This window comes from Pithys albifrons, chromosome 17 (assembly GCF_047495875.1).
Source record: "Pithys albifrons albifrons isolate INPA30051 chromosome 17, PitAlb_v1, whole genome shotgun sequence".
Classification (NCBI taxonomy): Eukaryota; Metazoa; Chordata; class Aves; order Passeriformes; family Thamnophilidae; genus Pithys; species Pithys albifrons.
In genome coordinates this window covers 9312029-9331566 of record NC_092474.1, presented here as the reverse complement: position 1 = coordinate 9331566, position 19538 = coordinate 9312029, and the positions used below count along the sequence as shown (strand labels likewise).

Genomic DNA, 19538 nt, shown 5'->3' with positions numbered 1-19538 from the left:
CCTCCTCTTGGAAATCATAAATTCCACAGGGAGCTGAGCACCTAATAGTCTTCTGGAGGTACTGCGACTGCCCAGGGCCCCAGTCCCCAGTGTGGGGACAGAGACAGCCTGCTCCTCCTGGGGATGGGTTAGGGTTAGCCCCCTTCTTCCCACCAGACCCTGGGCTGTGCCCCCTTGGGCTCCCTCTTGCCTGCACACCCTCAGCCAGCCTGGCAAGAGCCAGCCCTGGCACAGCACATCCTCCCACCCGACTGGGGTACCACGAGCCAAGGCTGGACCAGGGACCCCAGCAGCGAGGTCAGGTCATGCCAAAAGAGGAGTGGGGAAGGGCACCAGCACCACCCAGCCCAGCCTTGCTCCCTCCAGTGGGGGCTGCCAAGCCCCACAGCTGGAACTGGCCACCCTCCAGCACCATTGCCCACGTGCAGGTGTTGGGTGTGTCTGTTTAATTCCTGTCTGTAAACCACAGCACACAGCTGAGTCACCCTGCACAGCTCGCTCCAGTGAGTGATCTCAGACACACAGGAGGGATGCTGCCTCCATCCTCATGTTGCTTGCCAGTGGCAGCTCATTGCATGGCATGATGTCATGGCTGAGTGTGACATCATCACACCATGTCACTGCTGCATCACCTTCTCACCCAGATTTACCCTCAGCGTGTTCTTCCACCATCAATCACCACACTTCAGCAATTCCCTTATTTTTAATCTTTATAAGAGGATTTCCTTCCCCTTCTTCAACAAAATACATGACGACATTCACAGGGAGTCAGCTCCAAGAGTGAGCAGCAAATTTGCAGAAGGGGGAAATTATGAAAGACACTACATTTTTATTTCATTACCCACCTCCCCAGCATGGAGTGGTGCCATAGGAAGGCTCAGCTCACCTTCCCAGGGAGATTCTACACGAAGATGAGAGCAGGTGGGGAGCAGACACAACCCTTCTGCAGCCTCTCCTGCACCCACGAGCCCTGGCACCCCACCACAGAGTCAGCCACCCAAAATGTCCTGGAAGGGAAAATTTTAGAATAATTACATATAATTTTAAAAATTATATATAGTTTTATGTAAGAATACCTTCCAACTAAAATACTCTATTTAAATATATTTATTTTTATATATTATCAATTTATAGTCCACATTATTATCTTATATGGTATATTATGGCACACTATAATAACAGTTTTATATATAAATATATTAAGAATGTAAAAGGAAGATGCTTCAAGGATATGGAAAGATGTTCTTCCAATTGGGTGTGTCCCTCCAAAAATTAACACCCACCTGGCTCCTTGCAGCCCGTGTCCAGTGCAAGGGGGACGATGGTGGGACACATTCCCCCAGCACTCCACACACACCTGCGTGTCCCGGTGCAGGCGGCGGCTCCAGGCCTGCCCACGGCAAGGGGGCCCTACCTGTGTCAAGCGGAAATAGCCACAGTAGCTGGGGAAGCTGGGAAAACAGGGGGAAAAGAGGGGAAATGGTGGGAAAAATAGGGAAAATGGTGGTTAGAAGGTAGGGCAGAGGTTGTGGTTTTTTGATGGATTGGGGATGTAATGGGCATGTGGGTTTGGGGGGGCAAAGGGGCCATAGCTGGGGAGGTGAGAAGGGTATTGGCTCTGGGGGGTGTTGGGTGACTATGAATTTAAGGGGTGCAAAGGGATCATGGTTTGGGGCAGCAGGATAATGGTTCTTTGAGGGTGAGGGTTGCAAAGGGGCCATGGCTTTGTTATGGGGGTGCAATGGGGCTATGAGTCTGCAGGGGAACAAAAGGACTAGAGCTTTATGGGACACAAAAGGACCATGCTTTGGGGGGTGAGAAGGGCCCACAGATTTGTAGGGGGTGCAATGGGGCCATAGTTTGGGGTAGGGAAAAGAGTAATGTCTGGGGGGTGCAAAAATGTCCGGGGTCTGAGGGTTGCAAGGGGGTCGTGGCTGCAGGGGGATGCAGAGGGGTTCCAGCTTTGGGGAGAGACGTTGCAGAAGGGCCCCATCCTCACACATACCCAGAGGGCTCCTCTGGCAGTGGCAGCCCAGCTCTTCGCCAGGGATCTCTGAAGTCCCAGCTGAAGGACTTGGGGAGTATCTTGGCTACCTCTGGCGGAAGAGCAGCCATGAAGGGCACACGGATGGCTAAAGACACCCCAGGACAGACAGCGGGGACGGCAGCACACGGGGTCAGCCACGGGCAAGGGCGTCAGGCGTCCCACGTTACCTTTGGCCGCCCCACAGGTCGGGTGCTCCCCCAGGCAGCCGCGGCGCTGCTTGAGGTCAGGACAGGGCTCCCCTCCGTGCCGGGGCGGGACGGTGACCTGGCGGCTGCGAGCTCTGCTGCCGACCCCGCACGGGGAGCTGCACCCGCTCCACGGCCCCCAGGGCCCCACGGCACAGCCCACGGCTGCCAGGGGAGCAGGAGGAAGGGATGGAGGAGAGGGGAAAGAGAGAGAGTGCCATGAACAATGAAAGAGGCAGGGGACATGAGGCACAGGGGAGGAGAAGAGGGGAGGAAGGACAAGGGCCAGGGTGACTCCAGCAACCCCTCTCCCCCGACCCCCAGCAGCAGAGGGACATTGTGCGGCGCTTCTGCAGGACTTTATCCCTGTGCCGCATCGCGCTGAGCTGGGACGCTGCTAATCTCCCCGGAGATTAGAAAGGGCTGACTGCTGCAATTGTCCAAGGGGACACAGACAGCGCCTGCCTGCCCAGGTTTGGGTCCCCAGGCCTGGCTGGCTCTGCACCCAAACCCATGATCCCTGTTTGGCACCCCCAGTGCAGCCCCCGGTTCCCATGTCCCCGTGCAAGGCAGTGCCCATGACAGTGGCAGGGGTGTTGTCGAGGTTTGTCCTGCTGGGTCCCACACTGAGCACTCTGCAATGACAGCGCTCCCATCAGCGGCAGACCAGCTGCGGGCTCTCTCATTGAACTGGGACCAGCCAGGCATTCAGTGTGGAAAAATGAGGGAAACTGGGATATTGCTACAAACTTAGCCCAGCCAGCATCCTGTTACCGCTCAAAAAGGGGCTAAGAGGTAACAGCGAACACCCATCACCCAGCCCAGGCAGTGGCCGCAGCGCCGGGTCTGGCCAGTGCCATCCCCTGTGCCACTCACCGGCGCGGCGACACGTGGCGTGGTAGTCCTGGCAGCAGTCTCCGGTCCTCTGGCAGTATGAGTCGCAGTAGCAGCGAGCCCGGCGGGTGCTGGGGACCCAGCACGCGTTGTTCCTGCCTGGGCAGCACCGGTCCCGGCAGCTGCCCGTGGCACCCACCAGGCAGCTGGTGGCCAGCAGCCAGCCCCCCCAGAGCAGCAGGCCCTGCATGGCACCGGGAGGGACCCTGCAAGCCCCGAGGGATGGCTCTGCCCTGCACCTCCTGGATGAGGAGCTCGGGCTGCGCTGGTGGCAGCGCTGGGAGCTCGGGCTGTGCTGCCCCGCACCGCCCCCAGGCTGGGCGGTGGACAAAGCCCGTTCCCTTCTGCTCCACCGCCCCTCGCCTTCCCGGCGCTTTGCCCCATGGCAGGGCAAGGGCTCCACACAAATAACCAGGATTACTAACAAAGCACTGTGCATGGGACAACACAGCCCTGGAGCTGCCTGGGAGCATCTGTGAATGGGTGCTGCTGGGTTGGAGATGATGCTCCCCTGGGAACACCATCCTGGCATGATGGGGAGACCAGTTCCTGCTGCTCACTCAGCACTGCCCAGACACCAACACAGCTGCTAAAGCCAGACTGATTTTATTCAAATTGCCAATGTAAAACAGAATAAGAATAAAAAAAAACAATGCAACCCTCACTGGCTTCAGAACCGAAAGCCGCAGGTAAACCGAGCCCGGGCTTTCCTCCTTCACCCTCCTGTGTTAAGGCTGAGCTCATCGCTGGCGACAAGAGGGAGGAGGGATGGGTTGAGCCCTGGCTGCTGCACCCCCAGCTCCCTCAGGAGAAGTTTGGCACAAATCATGTGGGGCCAGCCTGGTGCAGGCAGGGAGGGGCTCTGGCCCCACATCCACAGCTGTTAGTGGGTCAGCGTGAAGCTCCAAAAGCTACAGGATTACCTACGGGGCCACAGAGAGGTGGTGGGAGGACAGATGGGGGGAATGTGGCAGAAGAAAGGGGTTTGCACCCCCGGCCGAGGGGCCGAGTCTGCGGCGCGGGGCTGCCCCTCCTCGCCCCGGCTCGCACACGCGTCTCGACTGTAAACGGCAAGTGATGGGGGCACTCGGCTCACTCCAACCCTGGCCCCTGGGGAGCAGAACTAAAGGCCTGGCTTTATGTGCAATTCTGGGCAGCCTTTGCTCAGCACCCAGGGCTGAGTGGGACTTCAGGGATGGGATGCTGCACAGCGGTGGTCTCAAGTGCTGGCAGGGAGGGAGGGGGAACCCTGGAGCCACACCAGCAGGTTACTGTCCTCCCATCCCAGGGAGCGCAGGGCTGTTGGGCTCCCCCCAGCGCTGCTGTGACCCAGTGCACCGCTCCCAGCTGGCAGTGACAGCCCCACCGTCAGCTTGCAATGCCCCATGTACAGCTTGGCATTGCACCATGGCTCTGGGCAGTTGTCAGCACTTCCAAAAGAGCTGCTCCCCAGGCAGACAGCAGCTCCTGGCTGCTGGAAGCCCTGAGGCCACTGTTCTAGGAGACACCTCAGCCCAGATAACCACCTGATGTGGGACCAGGGGGAAATGTCACCAGGGGATAGGGGTGGGCATAACTGGGATGCTTAGGGTGTGGATGGTGGGATGCTGCTCCCTCCCTGCTCCTTTTAGCACACAACTACTAATTTAACCTGCTCCAGAGCCTGTTTCTAAAGATAAAGGTAGCTGGGTTTGGGGGGAGGGCGTGCAGGGCAGGCCTGGCCCTGGCAGCGCCGCAGGCAGGTGTGGGCTTGGTCTCTGCTCTCCAGCTGCAGCACTGTGGGGCCCAGCAGGCAGGGGCCACCTGGCCCGGCCCCTCAGTCCGTTTTCCACACCTTGTTGAGGAATTTGACCACCTCATCGTAGATGATGAAGACGATGGCCACGTCGAGACAGACGCGACCCAAGCGAGGCACTGTGCCCTTGTAAAACCTGCCAGGGATAAAGGGAGGCCGTGGGGCTGGGTGTCCTCGCAACCCCCTCCCTGCCGGTCCTCCCCCCTGCCCGCCCCACCACAGAACTTACGCCAGGGGCCCTTCGTGTTTCATGATCTGGTAGGCACAGTCCCAGGTGTTCTTGTACTTGTGCGCTTCCAGGCCCTGCAGGAAGGGAAAAGCAGGATCAGAGGCCAGTGCCTGGGGTGCACCCGGGGGATTTTGTGGGTGAGGCAAATAGCTGGGGGTGCACCAGGAGGAACTGATCCCTCTTCACTGCTGTGAATCAAAACTGGCAGGGACATCCCCACCTCTATGCAAACACCTCCCAGCACAACTCCAGTTATCTCCCAAACCAAATCCCATCACCATCATGCACCTGCCTTAGGGACTGTGTGAAACAGCTCCCAGGCAGCAGGTGGCCCCAGCCTGCTGCAGGCAGAGCAGTCCCGCACCGTGCCCTGGAACCGTACCTGCATCCTGGTCTTCACCACGTCCAAGGGGGTGTTGCCAAAGACACTTGCAGCTCCAGCAAGGGCTCCAAACACCCCTGTGACAAAGGGGTTGATGACCTTGTTGGGATTGTCCCCTGGAAAGGAAGAGAGGTTGAGTGTAGAGTGGTTGTGGGATGAAGCATGCATTCCCCAGAGAGCCCTCAAGGAAGATCCCAAGTTTGGCTGCTTGTGGTCATGGTGCAGTGCTGAGCTGGGGGGCTCAGCACTGAAGCATTTGGAGGGGACTGTCCAGCAGCACCACCCATGCAGAGCCCATGCAGCACCAAGGGACTCAGGGTGGGTGTGAAAGTGATGCTCCAGCACCAGGACCCTTCAGCCCCAGAAGCTGGGGCCACCTCAAGATGGTTTTCATCTTCCTCCATCCTGAACGGCTGAGCCATGAGAAGTAGGGGGTGTACTGATGGAAAGTCCATCCCAGCTCCCAAGAGTGGGCTGGAGGAGCCAGAGCCCAGGCCTGGGAGGACAAGGGTATCATACCTTTGTACCAGTTCTTGAGGGAGGTCATGACAAAGAAGCGAATGGCTTGGTTTGATCCTTGCTTGAGGATGGTCGCAGTTAAGCCCTGGTAGGTCCCCTTCAGTCCTGCAAAAAGAAGGGGTTGGAGGTGAGACCATCCTCAGCTGGCTGAGAAAATTGTCCCCAGGCCACCCATCCCAGCCTGTGCCCATCTGCCACCTTCCACCCCATCTCCACAGCATGGGAGTACCCAGGGGGTCAGGGTGCCACATCCCGGGGACTCACCCTGTTCCCGAACGATCTCCCGGACGCCATGGAAGAAACCACGGTATTTGGGGTTGGGAGAGGTCTGGTCATGGATAAACTTCACCTACAAGGAGATGATGTGCTCGTCCTGGCTGAGGTAAGGGCAGGTGTGATGGCCCCAATGGGCTGTCGGCCACCTCTTGCCTTGTGCCGGGGACAGACCCAAGACCAGAGCCAACCCACATGGACAAGCAACACTGGGAGAGACCATGGGGGAAGACTGTACCCACAGCAGCCGTGCATTTTGTAGAGGAAAACCTGGGAAACTGCTGCTTCAAGCTGCCATGTGGGGTTTACAGTCCAAAAATGGGTGACAAGATGGCTCCTGAGCATGGGGCTCCTCTCCAGAGAGGGGAAGGGGCCATGGTCACCTGACTTGACCTCTGCAAGGCTTTTCAGCATCAGATCTTCCCCTACAAAAGCAGCCTGGGCAAACCTACATGGCACTCAGGTCCCTCAAAATCAGGCAACCCTCACTCTTGCACCCTCCAGCCCTGCCCAGTGAGGGATGCCAAGGCAGGGGACACTGGCAGCTGCCTCCCACCCACCTTCACAGTCTCCATGGGGCAGACCACGGCCACAGCCTCAGCCACGCCAGCCCCCAGCCCACAGATGAGGCCTCGTGTGCTGTCCAGCCGGCCCTGCTCGTCTCTCATCTGGTTGCTGAGGAACTCGAACATCCCGAATCTGCAAAGGAGCCACCGTGTCAACCCCTGAGCACCCAGACAGGGAGCTGCACCCCCTGCTCTGGGTCTGTCTCTAGGAGCAGCTGCACACCCTGCAAGACGACCCTCCCATCTGGTAAAGTACCTGGCCTGGTGAAGTGCCAATGGACACACCAAGGGCAGAACCACCCCTTGTTTGCTGCTGTCGGAGGTTCCCCCCTCTCAGCCCATGCCATGGGGACACACCTACCTGACAGCAGCCTTGGGGATGGAGCCATACAACAGCGAGCTGAGCCCCCGGTACAGCCCCCGGATGCCATGGTCCCGGACAGTCTGCTTCACACAGTCCCCTGTGGCAGAGCACAGCGGTGCCACTGTCACCCACCACACCAAGGACCACCCACCACACACACCCCAGCTCCAGCCAGGCTCCCTGGGAGCCCCCAGACCCAGAGGGGGGTTGGGACCAGGCACTGGGGGTGTGCTCACCGATGCCCTTGTAGCGGGGAGGGTTTGCCTTCTCGTCCAGCTGCAGCTGCGTCTTCACATACTCAGTGGGGAATGTGATGCAGATCTCAATCCCTCCGGCCAGGCCACCTATGTGGGAGAGGAGGGGGCACTGGGGCAGGAGCAGCACTGGGCTGTTCAGTGCTGTGTGGCTGCTGCCAGCAACACGGTGGCTGAGCCCAGGGCCTCTGGCAGCCAGGGCTGGGCTGGGACACTGTGTGCCTGTCCTCACCAAAACCCTTTGGACTCCACACAGCAGCAGGGCCCTGTGCCAGTGGGGTGCCCTGCACAGGCATCATTGCCCACCCATGGCAGGAGTCATCAAGGAGACTGGCCAAAGGGGTCGGAAAACTGGGCAAAACACCACACCCACGGCTTTCTATTTGGCAAGTTGCCACCTCAGTGGCACCCCTCCCTCTCCAGAGTCTCAGACTCCCAGGTGAGCTGCCAGCACTGGGATTTACAGACCCAGAGGTGCTGCGGCAGGTCCAGCACCACTCCCCACACCAGCAGGAGATCATCTGCAGACCCAGCCATACCAGCAGGAAACACAATTATCATCAGGCCTGTCTGGCTGCCCCGGGCTCCTGCTGGGCACTGATGACACTGGCTGCAGCCTTTTCTGGTGGCCCAGGCAGCAAGGGATGCTCGCCCTCAGCCACGGGCTCCACTGTGCATGGCTGGAGCCCTTGCAGCTGGACACAGCTGGGCTGGGGGCGCTGGGCTCAGCCCATCCGGCCACGATGGATCACAGTGCGTTTCCTCGCATCAAAGCGCAGCCGGTGCCGCCGAGCAGCGGGAGCCCTTTGTGCCGGCACAGGGAGGAAGTGCAAGGCCAAGCCTCCCTCAGGGATCACAGGGCAAACCCTGCTCAGCCCAGCCCAGGACACAGGGTGCTGCCACTGGGGTCAGCAACCACCTGAGCATCCCCAAGGCTGTCCCTGCTCCTTGCCCAGGGAAGGTCAACCATGCCCCATCCCTCAGGATGTGTGCAGTGTATGGTCAGGTGGGCTGCCAGCTCCCAAGTCTCCCACACAGCCTCCAGTGGCCCCTCCAGCCTGGCCGTGTCCTCCGTGTGGCTCAGCAGCATTGCAGCTCTCACCACAGCCATTGCTGACTTGCAGTCCCACCACAGACCTGAGGAAACCCCAACGTCCCACGGGGGAACACTGCCATCGTGAGAAGGGCCAGGGCTGGACGCAGCACTGGTTATCCTGGTCTGCAGCCAAATGCAGCAGAGCACAGCTCTGCTTATCAGCACCCCACAGAGAACCCCCATGAGGGGATGCTGATAGGGAACACCATGGCCCGTGGCTGCTCCCTGTGACAGCAGCAGGCAGATTCAGCTCCTCAGACCAGTGGAGTTTCTCACAAAGTTGCATGTTTTCTGTATGGCCTCCAAATTTACAACAGAGACACCTGACCTCTCTGATGCTGCCTCAGCCTCCCTGCTGCCAGTGCCACTGGCACCCCCTGCAGCACAGCTGCCTGCTCTCAGGCGTGTCCTTCTGGAAGGAAGGAAAAGCAGACTCGCTGCATTCCTTCCAGCACCCACCTTAAAACAGTCTTGTCCTGGTTTTCCCCCCAGGAACAAGAAGCATCAGACTGCACTGCCCTCCCTGGGGGAGCCAAGAAGCCAGGCCAGTACTCAGCACAGCTGGAGTGATGGAAAGCTCGGCTCCTCCTCAAATAGCATCCCACTCCTCCCACAGGTCCAGCAGGGCTGGGGACACTGTGGCACTGTGTCCAGGGCAGGACATTCCAGCCCAGCCTGGCAGCATCCCGGCCCCGTGGGGTGCTGGGGATGGGGCTTGAGGCCAGCCCAGCTTCTCCAGAGCGGACAAAGGCCCCTTGTTTCCCACTGCGTTCCCAAGGGGGCTGGAGCTGCCCAGCCCAGGCTCCCGGGAGGCGGCAGTGGGTGATCACTGCCAGCCATGACTCCTCCCCAGCACCCTGAGCTTTGGGGGCGTGGGAGGAAGTCACAGAAAGGCCAGGTCACACCACTGAAACCAGCCAGTCACACACTCCCCCAGGCACCACAAGACAACCACCATCCCCAGGGTCCTCACGTTGCTCCTGCTGCCCCCTCAGCCCTCTCCCATCCTTGGTGCATCCATCGGAGGTGATAAACACTGCTGGTCCCATTGTACAGGGGCTGGCCAAGCACCATAATTTCCTCTGCAAAGACAAGCAGTTCCTGAAGAACAGCTGGCAGGTGCCCAGGAAGCTGCAGGATGAGGAGCAGTGTCCTCCAGCTGAGTGCAACAGTCCCCAAAAAACTGAGCACTGGCTGGCAACTCTCCACACCATTGCTGCCTCAGCCACATGAACACCCCAGCTGCTGCCAAGGCCACTTCCCTCCCTCCTACACTGCAGAACTGAAGCGCTGGACATTTTAAGCACCATAAATATTTGCTCCCTCCCAGTCCCCCAGCACCAGTTGCTGTCCCAGCACCTCCAGGAGCCAGACAGTAGGGAATCACCCAGGACAAGCACCAGTACAGGGGTAACCAGCACCTCGGCGCATGGCAGCCACACCAAATGGCACAGGGAGGGATCCTGCACCTCCTGCAACCTGCCCACAGCCTCGGCTGCCACTGGGATCAAGGATGTTTGTCCATGCAGGGGAGGCAGAGAGGTTCTGCCCAGAATCCCACAGGCAAAGCCACATCCGCAGAAGCATGTGAAGTGCCCCAGCAAAGGGACAGTGTGCTGTTCATGGGAACTGGCAACCTCTGGGACACTGGGGTTGCCCTAGCTGAGGGTGGAGGAACAAGGCATTCACTCTGCCAGGTACCCTCCCAGCCCCTCATTGCTGCCCTGGCCTCAAACCCCACGGGAAAGTGCACAGGGCAAGGACTCAGGACACACTCCATGACTTGTGGCAATTTTAACCCATCTCCATTTGCCTGCAGAGAGACAGGGTGGCACAAACCACTCACCCTGCAGCCCCTTCCCTCCCTGGAGGCAAGAGCAATCAGAGGTCCTGCTCTGCTGTCATTTCCTCTCCCCACACAGGTTTATTCCAGCAGAAACCTTATTCCATGCAAATAAATCACCCCACTGCCCACGAGCAGCAGCTTTGTCCAACCCCCTCCCTCTCCAGGGCTGCGGGGGCTTTGCAACCTGTTTACCCGGACTTTAACCAGCAGCTCCAGCTCTTGCAACACCGCGAAGTCAGCAGAACAGCCGGCAGCACTCAGGAGGTGAAAGAGCAAGAGGGCAGCTGAGGTGCCAGGCCAAGGCTCTCGGCTGTCAGCTGGATGCAGCGGAGCCAGAGCAGAGAGGACGTCCTTCAGGGAAGGTTGCTGTGCCTGCCCCAGAGAAGGTGCCTCCGGCGGGGGCATCCCACTCCAGCACCAGGAATGGCTCCCTGCCTGCAGCTGCCAGCAATCCCCACCCTGCAGGCTCAGCAGGAAGGGGCAGATGGGAAGAGACCTGTTTGTCAGCTACTGGGCATGGTTTTCTCAGAAAAAGTTTAGCCCTCCCCTGTGGAAGAGCCAGAGGACGTTGTCCTTTGAGGACACATCTGCAGACATTGGGCATGGCTGGGGAGAGATGGCAGGAGGGAGAAGAGGGTTTTTGGGGACAGGGGGAGGGTGCTGTCCTGCAGTGCTCACACAACACGTGATGGCATCAGCACAGGGAGATTCAGCTTCCCACCCTGTCAGTGAGCAGTTTCTGGGGACACCACCAGCCACCCTGTCCCAGGAACCCCAGCCCCGGTGCCCAGGGTGGGGTGAGTGCTGAATGCAGGATGGGGAAGACAAGCAGAGTCCCAGGACTGACACAAAGCAAGGCTGCACATCCAGGGCTGGCACTGCCACCCCCTCCAAACCCCTACCTGAAGATAAGTGCCCCAGTAGCACCCACTGCCCTGTCTGGGAGCCAAAGAGGGCCAGGAGGCGGCACTGGCCCCTCTGCCACTTCTGCAAGTCACTGTGTCTGCAAAAGCATCCTGCTCCTGTGGAGACACAGAGCAGCAGGTCTCTCTGCAGCTCTGATGAGAAGTGAGCACCTGGAGAGCAATTTCAGCCTCTCCATTTTAAGAGTAATTTCACATGCTGACAGACAAGCACCTGATTTCCATACAAAAAGCTCCTTTTAAGTTTAGATTAAATGGGATCCTTCCAGGTCAGGGGAAATTATTCCTAAGGGTCTGGAAGCAAAGCAGCAGAGCTCTCCCAGGACCCATTCCTGAAGCTCTCCCATTCTTCTAGAGGATGGCTCAGGATGGTAGGAGGGCACAAACAGGCTCCCAGCTTCTCTCTAAAGCACCAGCAGAGCCCCAAGTTCCCCCTGTTGGGAGGGCACCCAGCCCACGTGCAGAGGGCACAGGTGTATGGGGGCAGCTGAGCACCTGGCACGGGTGACACGGACCACTCATGGCAGGCACAGAGGGCAATCCTGCCCACTCCCTGCATGCCATGCTTGCAGCTCCCACTGCCACAGGGTGACTTGGTGCCCTCTCCCATCAACCAAGACAGCTGTCAGAGCTGGGGAAAGCAGAAAATAAATAAATTAATTAAAAAGAACCAAAGACCATCAGGGCACTACAAATCAGGGAGGCAGAAATACCCACTGCCACCTTGTGACAGGTCCCTGCAGCCCAGACTGTCATCTGCTTCCCCACCACCAAGGGAACAACGCCTCCTGGCAGCCACCCAGGCTGCTCTTCCCCCATCCATCTCCATAACCCGGCTGAAGGCAGTGGTGGAGCAATCCTGCCCTGCAAAGCGAGCGGTGAAACGGGTTTAACAGCCCCACCCCCGACCCTGCACGTCCCACCACGGGCCATCTTGTGAAACTCGGGGCTCAGGAGCCGGCAGGCGCCTTGCTGGGGAGAGCTCTTGACAGAGCTCTAGCACTGGGGTGCTCACCCAGGCACCTCCTCCTGCCATGGACATCCCTTCACCACCCATCCAAACCCAAATCTCTGGGGAAAACCACCACCGGGGCGGGGGGGGGGGGGGGGGGCGCTGAGACAGGGAGGGGCTGCTTCCCCCAAACCAGGCTGCCAGAAAATTACCTGCGTTTTGTTTAGAAGGGGAAAAAATGTGTCCTGCAACAGGCCAGCAGGCTCAGAGGGTGTCCATTCCTTGGAAGGTCTCCTCAGGGGCAAGGCTGGTGGGGAGCACAGCGGTTCAGCATGGCCACCAGTAAATACACACACATGGCTGGCTGGGTCACAGGAGCGTGCTGCAGGCAGGCTGGATAAAGTCTGATCCCCACCAAGGATACACGGAATGGCAAACAGGAGACTCTGTGCCCTGTGCCACTGGTGGGTAAACAGCCCCGTGCAAACAGCGCTGCAGATAACGCTCAGGATGGGGTGGAATGACTTGTCCTGAATCTTACTGGAGCTGTCCTGTTTGAACAGGCTGTCCTTTCACAACCCACTCATTCATCACCTCTTTGCATTCACTTCTCAATAATACAACCAATCAGTATTATTACACCTTAAACTTCTTTGCTGTGAGAATGGTGGTAGAGGCCATTTCCCTGTGCTTGCAGTGACAGCATCTTCTGCCTCTGTGCTGACCCGACCTGTGGGGACTGCCAAGTCCCCAGTCCTGCTCAAGTCACCTTCTCTCTGTTGCCCTGTGCACCAAGGCCAACCCACCACACCACTCTGGACACCAGCTGTTCAAGTATCAAAAACTCTCTGCAGACACACAACAGGGAGCCGACACCAGAGCCCAGGGCTGCTGGATTCCTCCCCAGCACAGCCCCACAGCTGGATGAAGGAGACACTGCCAGGACTGAGACTTCCCAGGGGACAGGCTCTGGTCTCCTTGCCACCAGCACAGTGGAGTGACTGCTTTACCATGCACTGGAGCACAGGGAGAGAGAAGAGATGGCAAAAAATCAACTCCTGCTGTCAGGAGTTGACCCCAGACCTCAGGGCAGAAGCAGGGGCAGGGAGGCTGCATTGGCATGCACCACACAGGGCCATCAGAGAGGAGAGACGCTGCAACATCCCCGAGCTGTCAGCTCACCCAGCTCATCGCCTTGGGAAGATGGATGGCTCCTTCCGACCATTTACATCAACCCAGAGAAAATGGTTGCCTGCAGAATGTCAAGCAGAGCACCAGGCATGTGAAAATCCCAGGAACTCACATTTCAAAGCCCAGCTCACACAGAATCCATTCAGACCAAATGGACAGCCCAGTGCGGTTTCTTGGCCCCAGGGCTGACATCCTCCTCCCACCAGGAGCCTTGGGCTGCTCCGGGGTTCCACTGCAGTCCATGAGGGCTCTCAGGCAGTCAAGGACACACTCAAGGCCAGCGTGTTCCTTGTGCCCCACTCCCCAAACAGATGGCAGCCAGAGGAGGCAACTGCAGGGGAAACCACAGCCAGGTGTGATGCACTGAGGGGAGCACGCTTACCCTCCACGCTTACCAATCCTTGCCCCTGGCTGTGCTCAGCCCACCATGTGGCTCCTCCAGCCCAGCATCAAGCAGGAAACATCCCCTACTCTGCTGTGAGCACCAGGCATCCCTCTCAAAGCCAGTGAACATGCCAGACTCCAGTAACTCCCAGCAGCACAACCTCCCTCACACCCTGTCAGGAGAGAAATCCAGGTGGACTTGGGACTTTTGGGAAAGGAGTCCTGCTCTGCAAGGAGCAAGTCTCAGCTTTCACACCCAGTTCCTGACTCTTCTCCTCTGCAGATACATTTCCTAAGAAAGATCCTATCAGAGATTAACAAAGAAGAGGAAACTGAAGCTCTAATTACTGCTTTGTTTTCTTGGGAGCCTGGGCTCCCTGCTGAACCTTCCCTGCTTCATGCCCTACCCTGCAGGTCCTTTTCTCTCCCTGCAGAGTCTCTCTCCCCTGCCCATGCTCCTCCTGGGATGCTGGTGCCCATCACTGCTATTTTCCAGTGGAGCCCAACATCAGAGGGGCAGCCACAACGCCTGTGAGCTCTTTCCAAATCCAGCACCATGCAGGACAGCATCCAGGCGTCCTGCCTCCCAGACCGGGCAGGATTAGGTGTAGGCAGGAACAGGAGCTGTGCAGCAGCCCCCAGATGAGCAGAGGTGACATGCAGAGGGCAACGCAGCTGGGAGCTTTCCCGTGGGAGGGAGCAGACCCCAGGCTTCAAAGCTGGCTAAAAACAGAGCAAGGCTGTACTTAACTCTGCAGAGGGAAGACAAAGCCTTTCATCACATGGGCGCTGCTAACCACGAGCAAAGTTCTCAAGAGGAGGGCAGGGGTGTGGGGGTTTGCTTGCAAATGGCAGAGGCCATTTGTGCTGGGCCCTAAATAGCCCACCTCAGACTGGCTTGGACTGACCCAACAGCACCGTGGCACCCAAAAACCGAGCAAGGAGTGCTCCCAGGAATCCCAGCGGTTCCTGTCTCACCACTTGCTGCCTTTATTTCGAGCTGCCCACCCATCCCCCAGCAGTGCAGGCCTCTGCTGGGAGCTGCACAGTGGACCAGCAGCACCAAGCCCTGCAGGATGCTGGTGAGGGGTGGGGACACAGCCCTGTGGGCTCAAGGCTCTGCTTGGAAACCACAGCACAAAACTGGGAAGTTGGCTGTGGGGGGCTGGAGGCACAGCTGGGCTCGGGGCCTGCCTATTAACAGGTTGTTTGTTACCCAGCTGAAGAGGCACAAGCTGGTCCCCAAATCAGCTCACAGAAAAATTGTTCCAGCTCTACAACAGGTAACAGGAGAAGAGTTGGGAAGACACAGATAATAACCATTTCAGCATAAAGTTTGCATGTTTACCAGCCTTTTAAACAGGTCTAAGCTAAGCCATGTTACACCAAACTGCAGCATCCTAAGTCATGTCACTTCTGACCCAGCATCACGTTCTCCAAACCAACTTTGTACCATCAGTTCACAGCCTGGGGACTTGTCCCCCTGCAAAGAGGCTGTTGGGATGGAACAGCAGCAGAGACCAGCTCAGCTCTGCCCTCTGGAAGCCCAATCTCCATGGAGCATCTCCCATTCCAAGTCCTGGCAGCGACACCCACCCAACCCAGCCAGGACAGCCGAGCTGCCTTCGTGTGCTCAGGCCACACACGGCCCCAGCACTGGCTGTGTGGTCACTGCAAGGTGAAGTGCTTCCTTGGCACACGACAGCTGCCTGGGCAAATGGAAGCCCATTAGCTAATTAATTTTTAACCTTGCATTTGTCTCTTGCGACAACTGAAGGAGAAGGGTTCTAGGCAGCCAGAGCTTCATTTGTGTTTCCTCAGAAAAGAGGCAGCCCCAGCCTGCTGAGGGCTGGGCAGCCGAGGCTGCTGTGCCTCCCTGGCAGGGGATCCCAATTACACGGGGGTCTGGGAGCAGATTTGCACCCAGGGTGGGATGATGGCTGCTTATTTAACTCCACCAGCACAGGCTGATGAGGCACAGCAGGAATGGTCCATCTTAACACCTTCAGCTCTCCATAAAGTCGGGCTCTGAAGCACACCCCTGTTGTGCAGACAGATGTCAGATGAGAAACACTGAGTGCATCAGCAAACCCTTTAAAGCCAGCAGAGGCAGCCACAAACAGCACTGCATCCTCCAGTGAGGGGCTGGAGGGCTGAGCAGACCAGGGTGCAGGGAGTTAACAGCAGCTTTCTCCAGTTTCTGTGGTTCTCTAATACAATTAGATGCCACAGAGGCTTGGCTGGACTTCTGCCCATTAACCAATTACTCTGATTACAGCCTGTGAGGAGAAGACCAGCATCTCAATAGGGTCCTTCTTTCACCTCTGCAGCCTGACGTGGACCCAGAAGGGCCTCCCAGGTTTGTGTTATGTTGCCTAACCTGGCACCTGGCAAAGTCCACAAGCACCATGTCCTTTCCTTTTCACCAGAACAGCTCCCAGGCATGTCCACAAGAACTTTTATGGCAGGGGAGAGCAGGGCAAGTCTACTGCAGCCTCTCTCAGAAGAGGCTGATGCCAATAATCCATCTACAGCTGATAATCCTGATTAGAGACCTACACAAGGACTATGAAAGTTTCCTGGTACACTGGCACCTGATGCACTGTGCACGGCCAGCAAGGTGGGAAACACTGGGGAGCATGGGTGAAAAGGATGTCTTTCCCATCCTAAGATTAGATTAAATCCCATTTAAAAGACCTTTAAATGAAGAGGCCTGAAAACAACCCATTCTGAGGTGTGGCAGCACAAGCCTTGAGCCTCCTGAGGGGCACAGAGCTCTGGAGAAGCCTCACTCAAGGGCTCACCTGAGCGAAGAGGCACCCTCTTGTTTGGCCATGGCTGCCTTCTCCTTGTGCCCCAGCTCAAGTGATGGCACAGGCACAGTCCCCTCCAGGAGATGTGACTCTGGGAGGCCTCAGCCGCCTCTGTATGCTCCAGTGCTCCGAGCATCCATCTCCGGCAGTTCTCCAGGTCTGCGTGAGAGGACACCCAACAGGCAGGGGCCAGGGCGGGACGGCAGAGCGAGAGCAGCAAGTGCTCGGCTGCCCGTGCCCAGCCAGGGTGGGCAGAGCCTTGCTCCTCCCGGATCCTGCTACTGGAGGCTGGAGCTCTGCCCTTGGAGAGGAGCAGGGAGTTGGAGAGACAAAGGCTCAATCGTAGGAGGGGGAATTGGCTGGAATACACAAAAGCCCTAAACATGCCAATCATGTCGAGGCTGCGAAGGCTCATTTCAAAACAAAGACGCTCATCTCCACTCTGGGAATTGTCCTGCCACTGGCAGGAGAAACCAGGGAGCTAATGAACAGTTACAAAGGAGTTTAACAAGCCTGCGACTGTCTTGGACTCCATTCAGCTCAGAGCTCGAGACAGCCTCAAGCAGGAGGCAGAGCGTTAACTCTGCAGTTGCTGCTGCACCGGAGCCTATTTAGATCCCATGGAAGTGGTCAGAAGCGGACGGGAAAACACGCCCTGATCCACAGGGACCGATGTTGAGGCACAAAGGAGAGACCAAGCAGCCCTCGGAGGAGCTGCACCAACGCAGAGTGTGGGACACAGCTGGGACAGAGAAAACAGACCGCTGCTGCTCCAGCCTTGTCCCTTAACCCCTCTGGGGGGGCGCGGGGGTCTCTGCTGCCATCAGCCTCTCCATCAGTGCCGCTCCCTCCTGCTGGCATGAAAAGCTGCCCCACTAAGCCCCGCGAGTGCCGCTCGCCCCGCGTTATGTCCGAGGCCACGGACACCTCCCCGGCCAGACCACCGGGAGCAGAAACAGCCGGGCAGGACGCCGCGACCCCCGCGGACAGCGGGAGCCCCGGAGCCGGGTTCCGGGTTCGGGATGCTGCTGCGGCCGAAGGCAAACCCCGGTGCCTCGGGGCCACCTCCCGCTGCCCGCGGAGAGGGCGGCAGCGCCGGGATGGAGCAGCAGCACCTGCGGGAGCGCCGGGGCGGGTCCGGCAGCCTCCACCCAGGCGGATGCCCACGCTGGCAGCGGCGGGGCGAGCCCCGCGCCCGGCAGAGCCCCGGGGGAGCCTTACCTGCCAGGATGGCCTTGCCGGGGTGGGTGAGCTTGGCCTTGCCCGCGGGGGCGGCGGCGGCCAGGCTGCGGGGCGCGCCGGGGGCGGGCATGGCCGCGCTGCTCCGCGGCTCCGGAGCCCGGCGGCGCCGGCCGAGCCCTATTTCAGAGCCGCGCCCGAGAGGGGCGGCCCCGGCGGCGTCACATCCTCGCGGGGCGGGGCGGGGGCGGCCCGTGGGGCCCGTGGGGCGGCTCTGCGGGAACAGGGAACGTAGGGCGAGCGGCAGGCGATGGGCAGCGTGGCCCGGGGGCTGCGGGGGCGGGGATTGCCGACTTCGCTGCCAGAAGTCCACGGGAAAAGCCTCCGCGTGGGTCCGGAGAGATGCGAGCCCGGGCGGAGGGATCCAGCACTGCCTACTCCCCTCTGAGCAGCATCGGCACCCCCGGGCGCGCCTAGGCCGGGACTGGCTGTGTGACGCCCGAAACACACTCGCTGGGCAAGGCTGGCACAACAGCGCCTGGTCCAGGGAGATGGAAAGGGGAGGGTTTGCTCCTCTCGTGGCCTTGGCTCGAATTCCTGCTGTTTCAGTCAGTGAGGAAGGGACAGCAGGAACCTCTCCGGGGTGGTCATGGCCTTCGAGCGCCCAGTGAACAAAACATCCTCAAAAGGCTGGTGGAGTTCACTGACGCTCCGTGCTTAGGGGCTGTTTGTTTGTTTTAGGGGCTGTAGGGAATTTCTTATTTACTGCTTCTCAGTACTTGCACCAGAACTTGTTTTTGCTTTATCTGCAGACATAGGAAGACAGCCCTGCACTAGTTCATGTCCAAAAGCTGTATTTACAGGAACACAGGGAGAGAAATCAACACCGTTTTTATTTCCATCCATTTTCAAAGAAACCAGGGAACTAGAGTTGGACTTCAGAGCTGTGCTCTCCCTTACACCTGGAGTAGCCACCCTATTCCAAAGGGGGAACATTTTGTGTAAGAAGTCGCCCCCAGCCCTGCAAAGAACATGCTCCTGTCCAGACTTGCTCTGTGTGCTTTGTGACATGATATTTGCTTAACAAGACTCACTCAGCACGTGGGCAGCTGCCAGCCCCATCTGTAAGCTGACTCTGCAGCCACTGAGCCCTGGCTTCGTGGCTAAACCGCTGGCCAAAAGACCTTCTGGGAAACTGAAGCATCTTTATTCTGCCAGGGTTAAAAACAAACGTACTTGCAAATGCAGAACTTGTCCCCAGGTGAGGCCAGATCTGTACACAGTTTTGCAACACAGTTAAAACAGTTACAGAGGCAAGTCCATTGAGGTGGTCTCATGCCAAATCTAAGGGCCCCCACCTTCAGCACATGGAAGTAAAGGAGAAGGGAATTAACACATGAAGGGGTACATGGAAGGCAGCCCCATTCACAGATGCAGAGCAGCTACTCAGAGTTCAGGTTAGCAGTACTAGAATGGCAAAGATAAGATAAATCCTTTCAAAGATGGCAAACAAACAAATGCATTTAGATTTCTGATTATCCTCTGCCACTCCTCATACCTTTCCATCAAATAAGCACGGCATTCCCATCTGCCTGCAGACACGTGCACCCAATGCTGGGAGGCCACAGTACCTTCACAACAAACAC

The 19538-nt window shown here is 58.3% G+C and overlaps 2 protein-coding genes across 3 annotated transcripts; both read right to left on the bottom strand.

Moving 5' to 3' along the window:
- Positions 1–698: 698 nt before the first annotated feature.
- Positions 699–3658, bottom strand: LOC139679909 (somatomedin-B and thrombospondin type-1 domain-containing protein-like). Its single transcript, XM_071572066.1, has 5 exons — positions 3109–3658; positions 2215–2397; positions 2006–2096; positions 1284–1451; positions 699–1007 (listed from the first exon to the last, which is right to left on the bottom strand). Exons 1-5 carry the CDS (start codon positions 3656–3658, stop codon positions 902–904), a joined length of 1098 nt encoding a protein of 365 aa, XP_071428167.1. The 3' UTR covers positions 699–901.
- Positions 3659–3716: 58 nt separating this feature from the next.
- SLC25A1 (solute carrier family 25 member 1) lies at positions 3717–18102 on the bottom strand. Of its 2 annotated transcripts, XM_071572064.1 has the most exons (9): positions 17935–18102; positions 7491–7598; positions 7252–7351; positions 6885–7023; positions 6316–6400; positions 6052–6156; positions 5533–5648; positions 5151–5224; positions 3717–5057 (listed from the first exon to the last, which is right to left on the bottom strand). In XM_071572064.1, the coding sequence occupies exons 1-9, from the start codon at positions 18023–18025 to the stop codon at positions 4943–4945; spliced, it is 933 nt and encodes a 310-aa protein (XP_071428165.1). In that variant the 5' UTR covers positions 18026–18102; the 3' UTR covers positions 3717–4942. The 2 variants fall into 2 exon arrangements, with proteins under 2 accessions (XP_071428165.1, XP_071428166.1); XM_071572065.1 differs by lacking the exons at positions 7252–7351; positions 17935–18102.
- Between the last annotated feature and the right edge of the window lie 1436 nt (positions 18103–19538).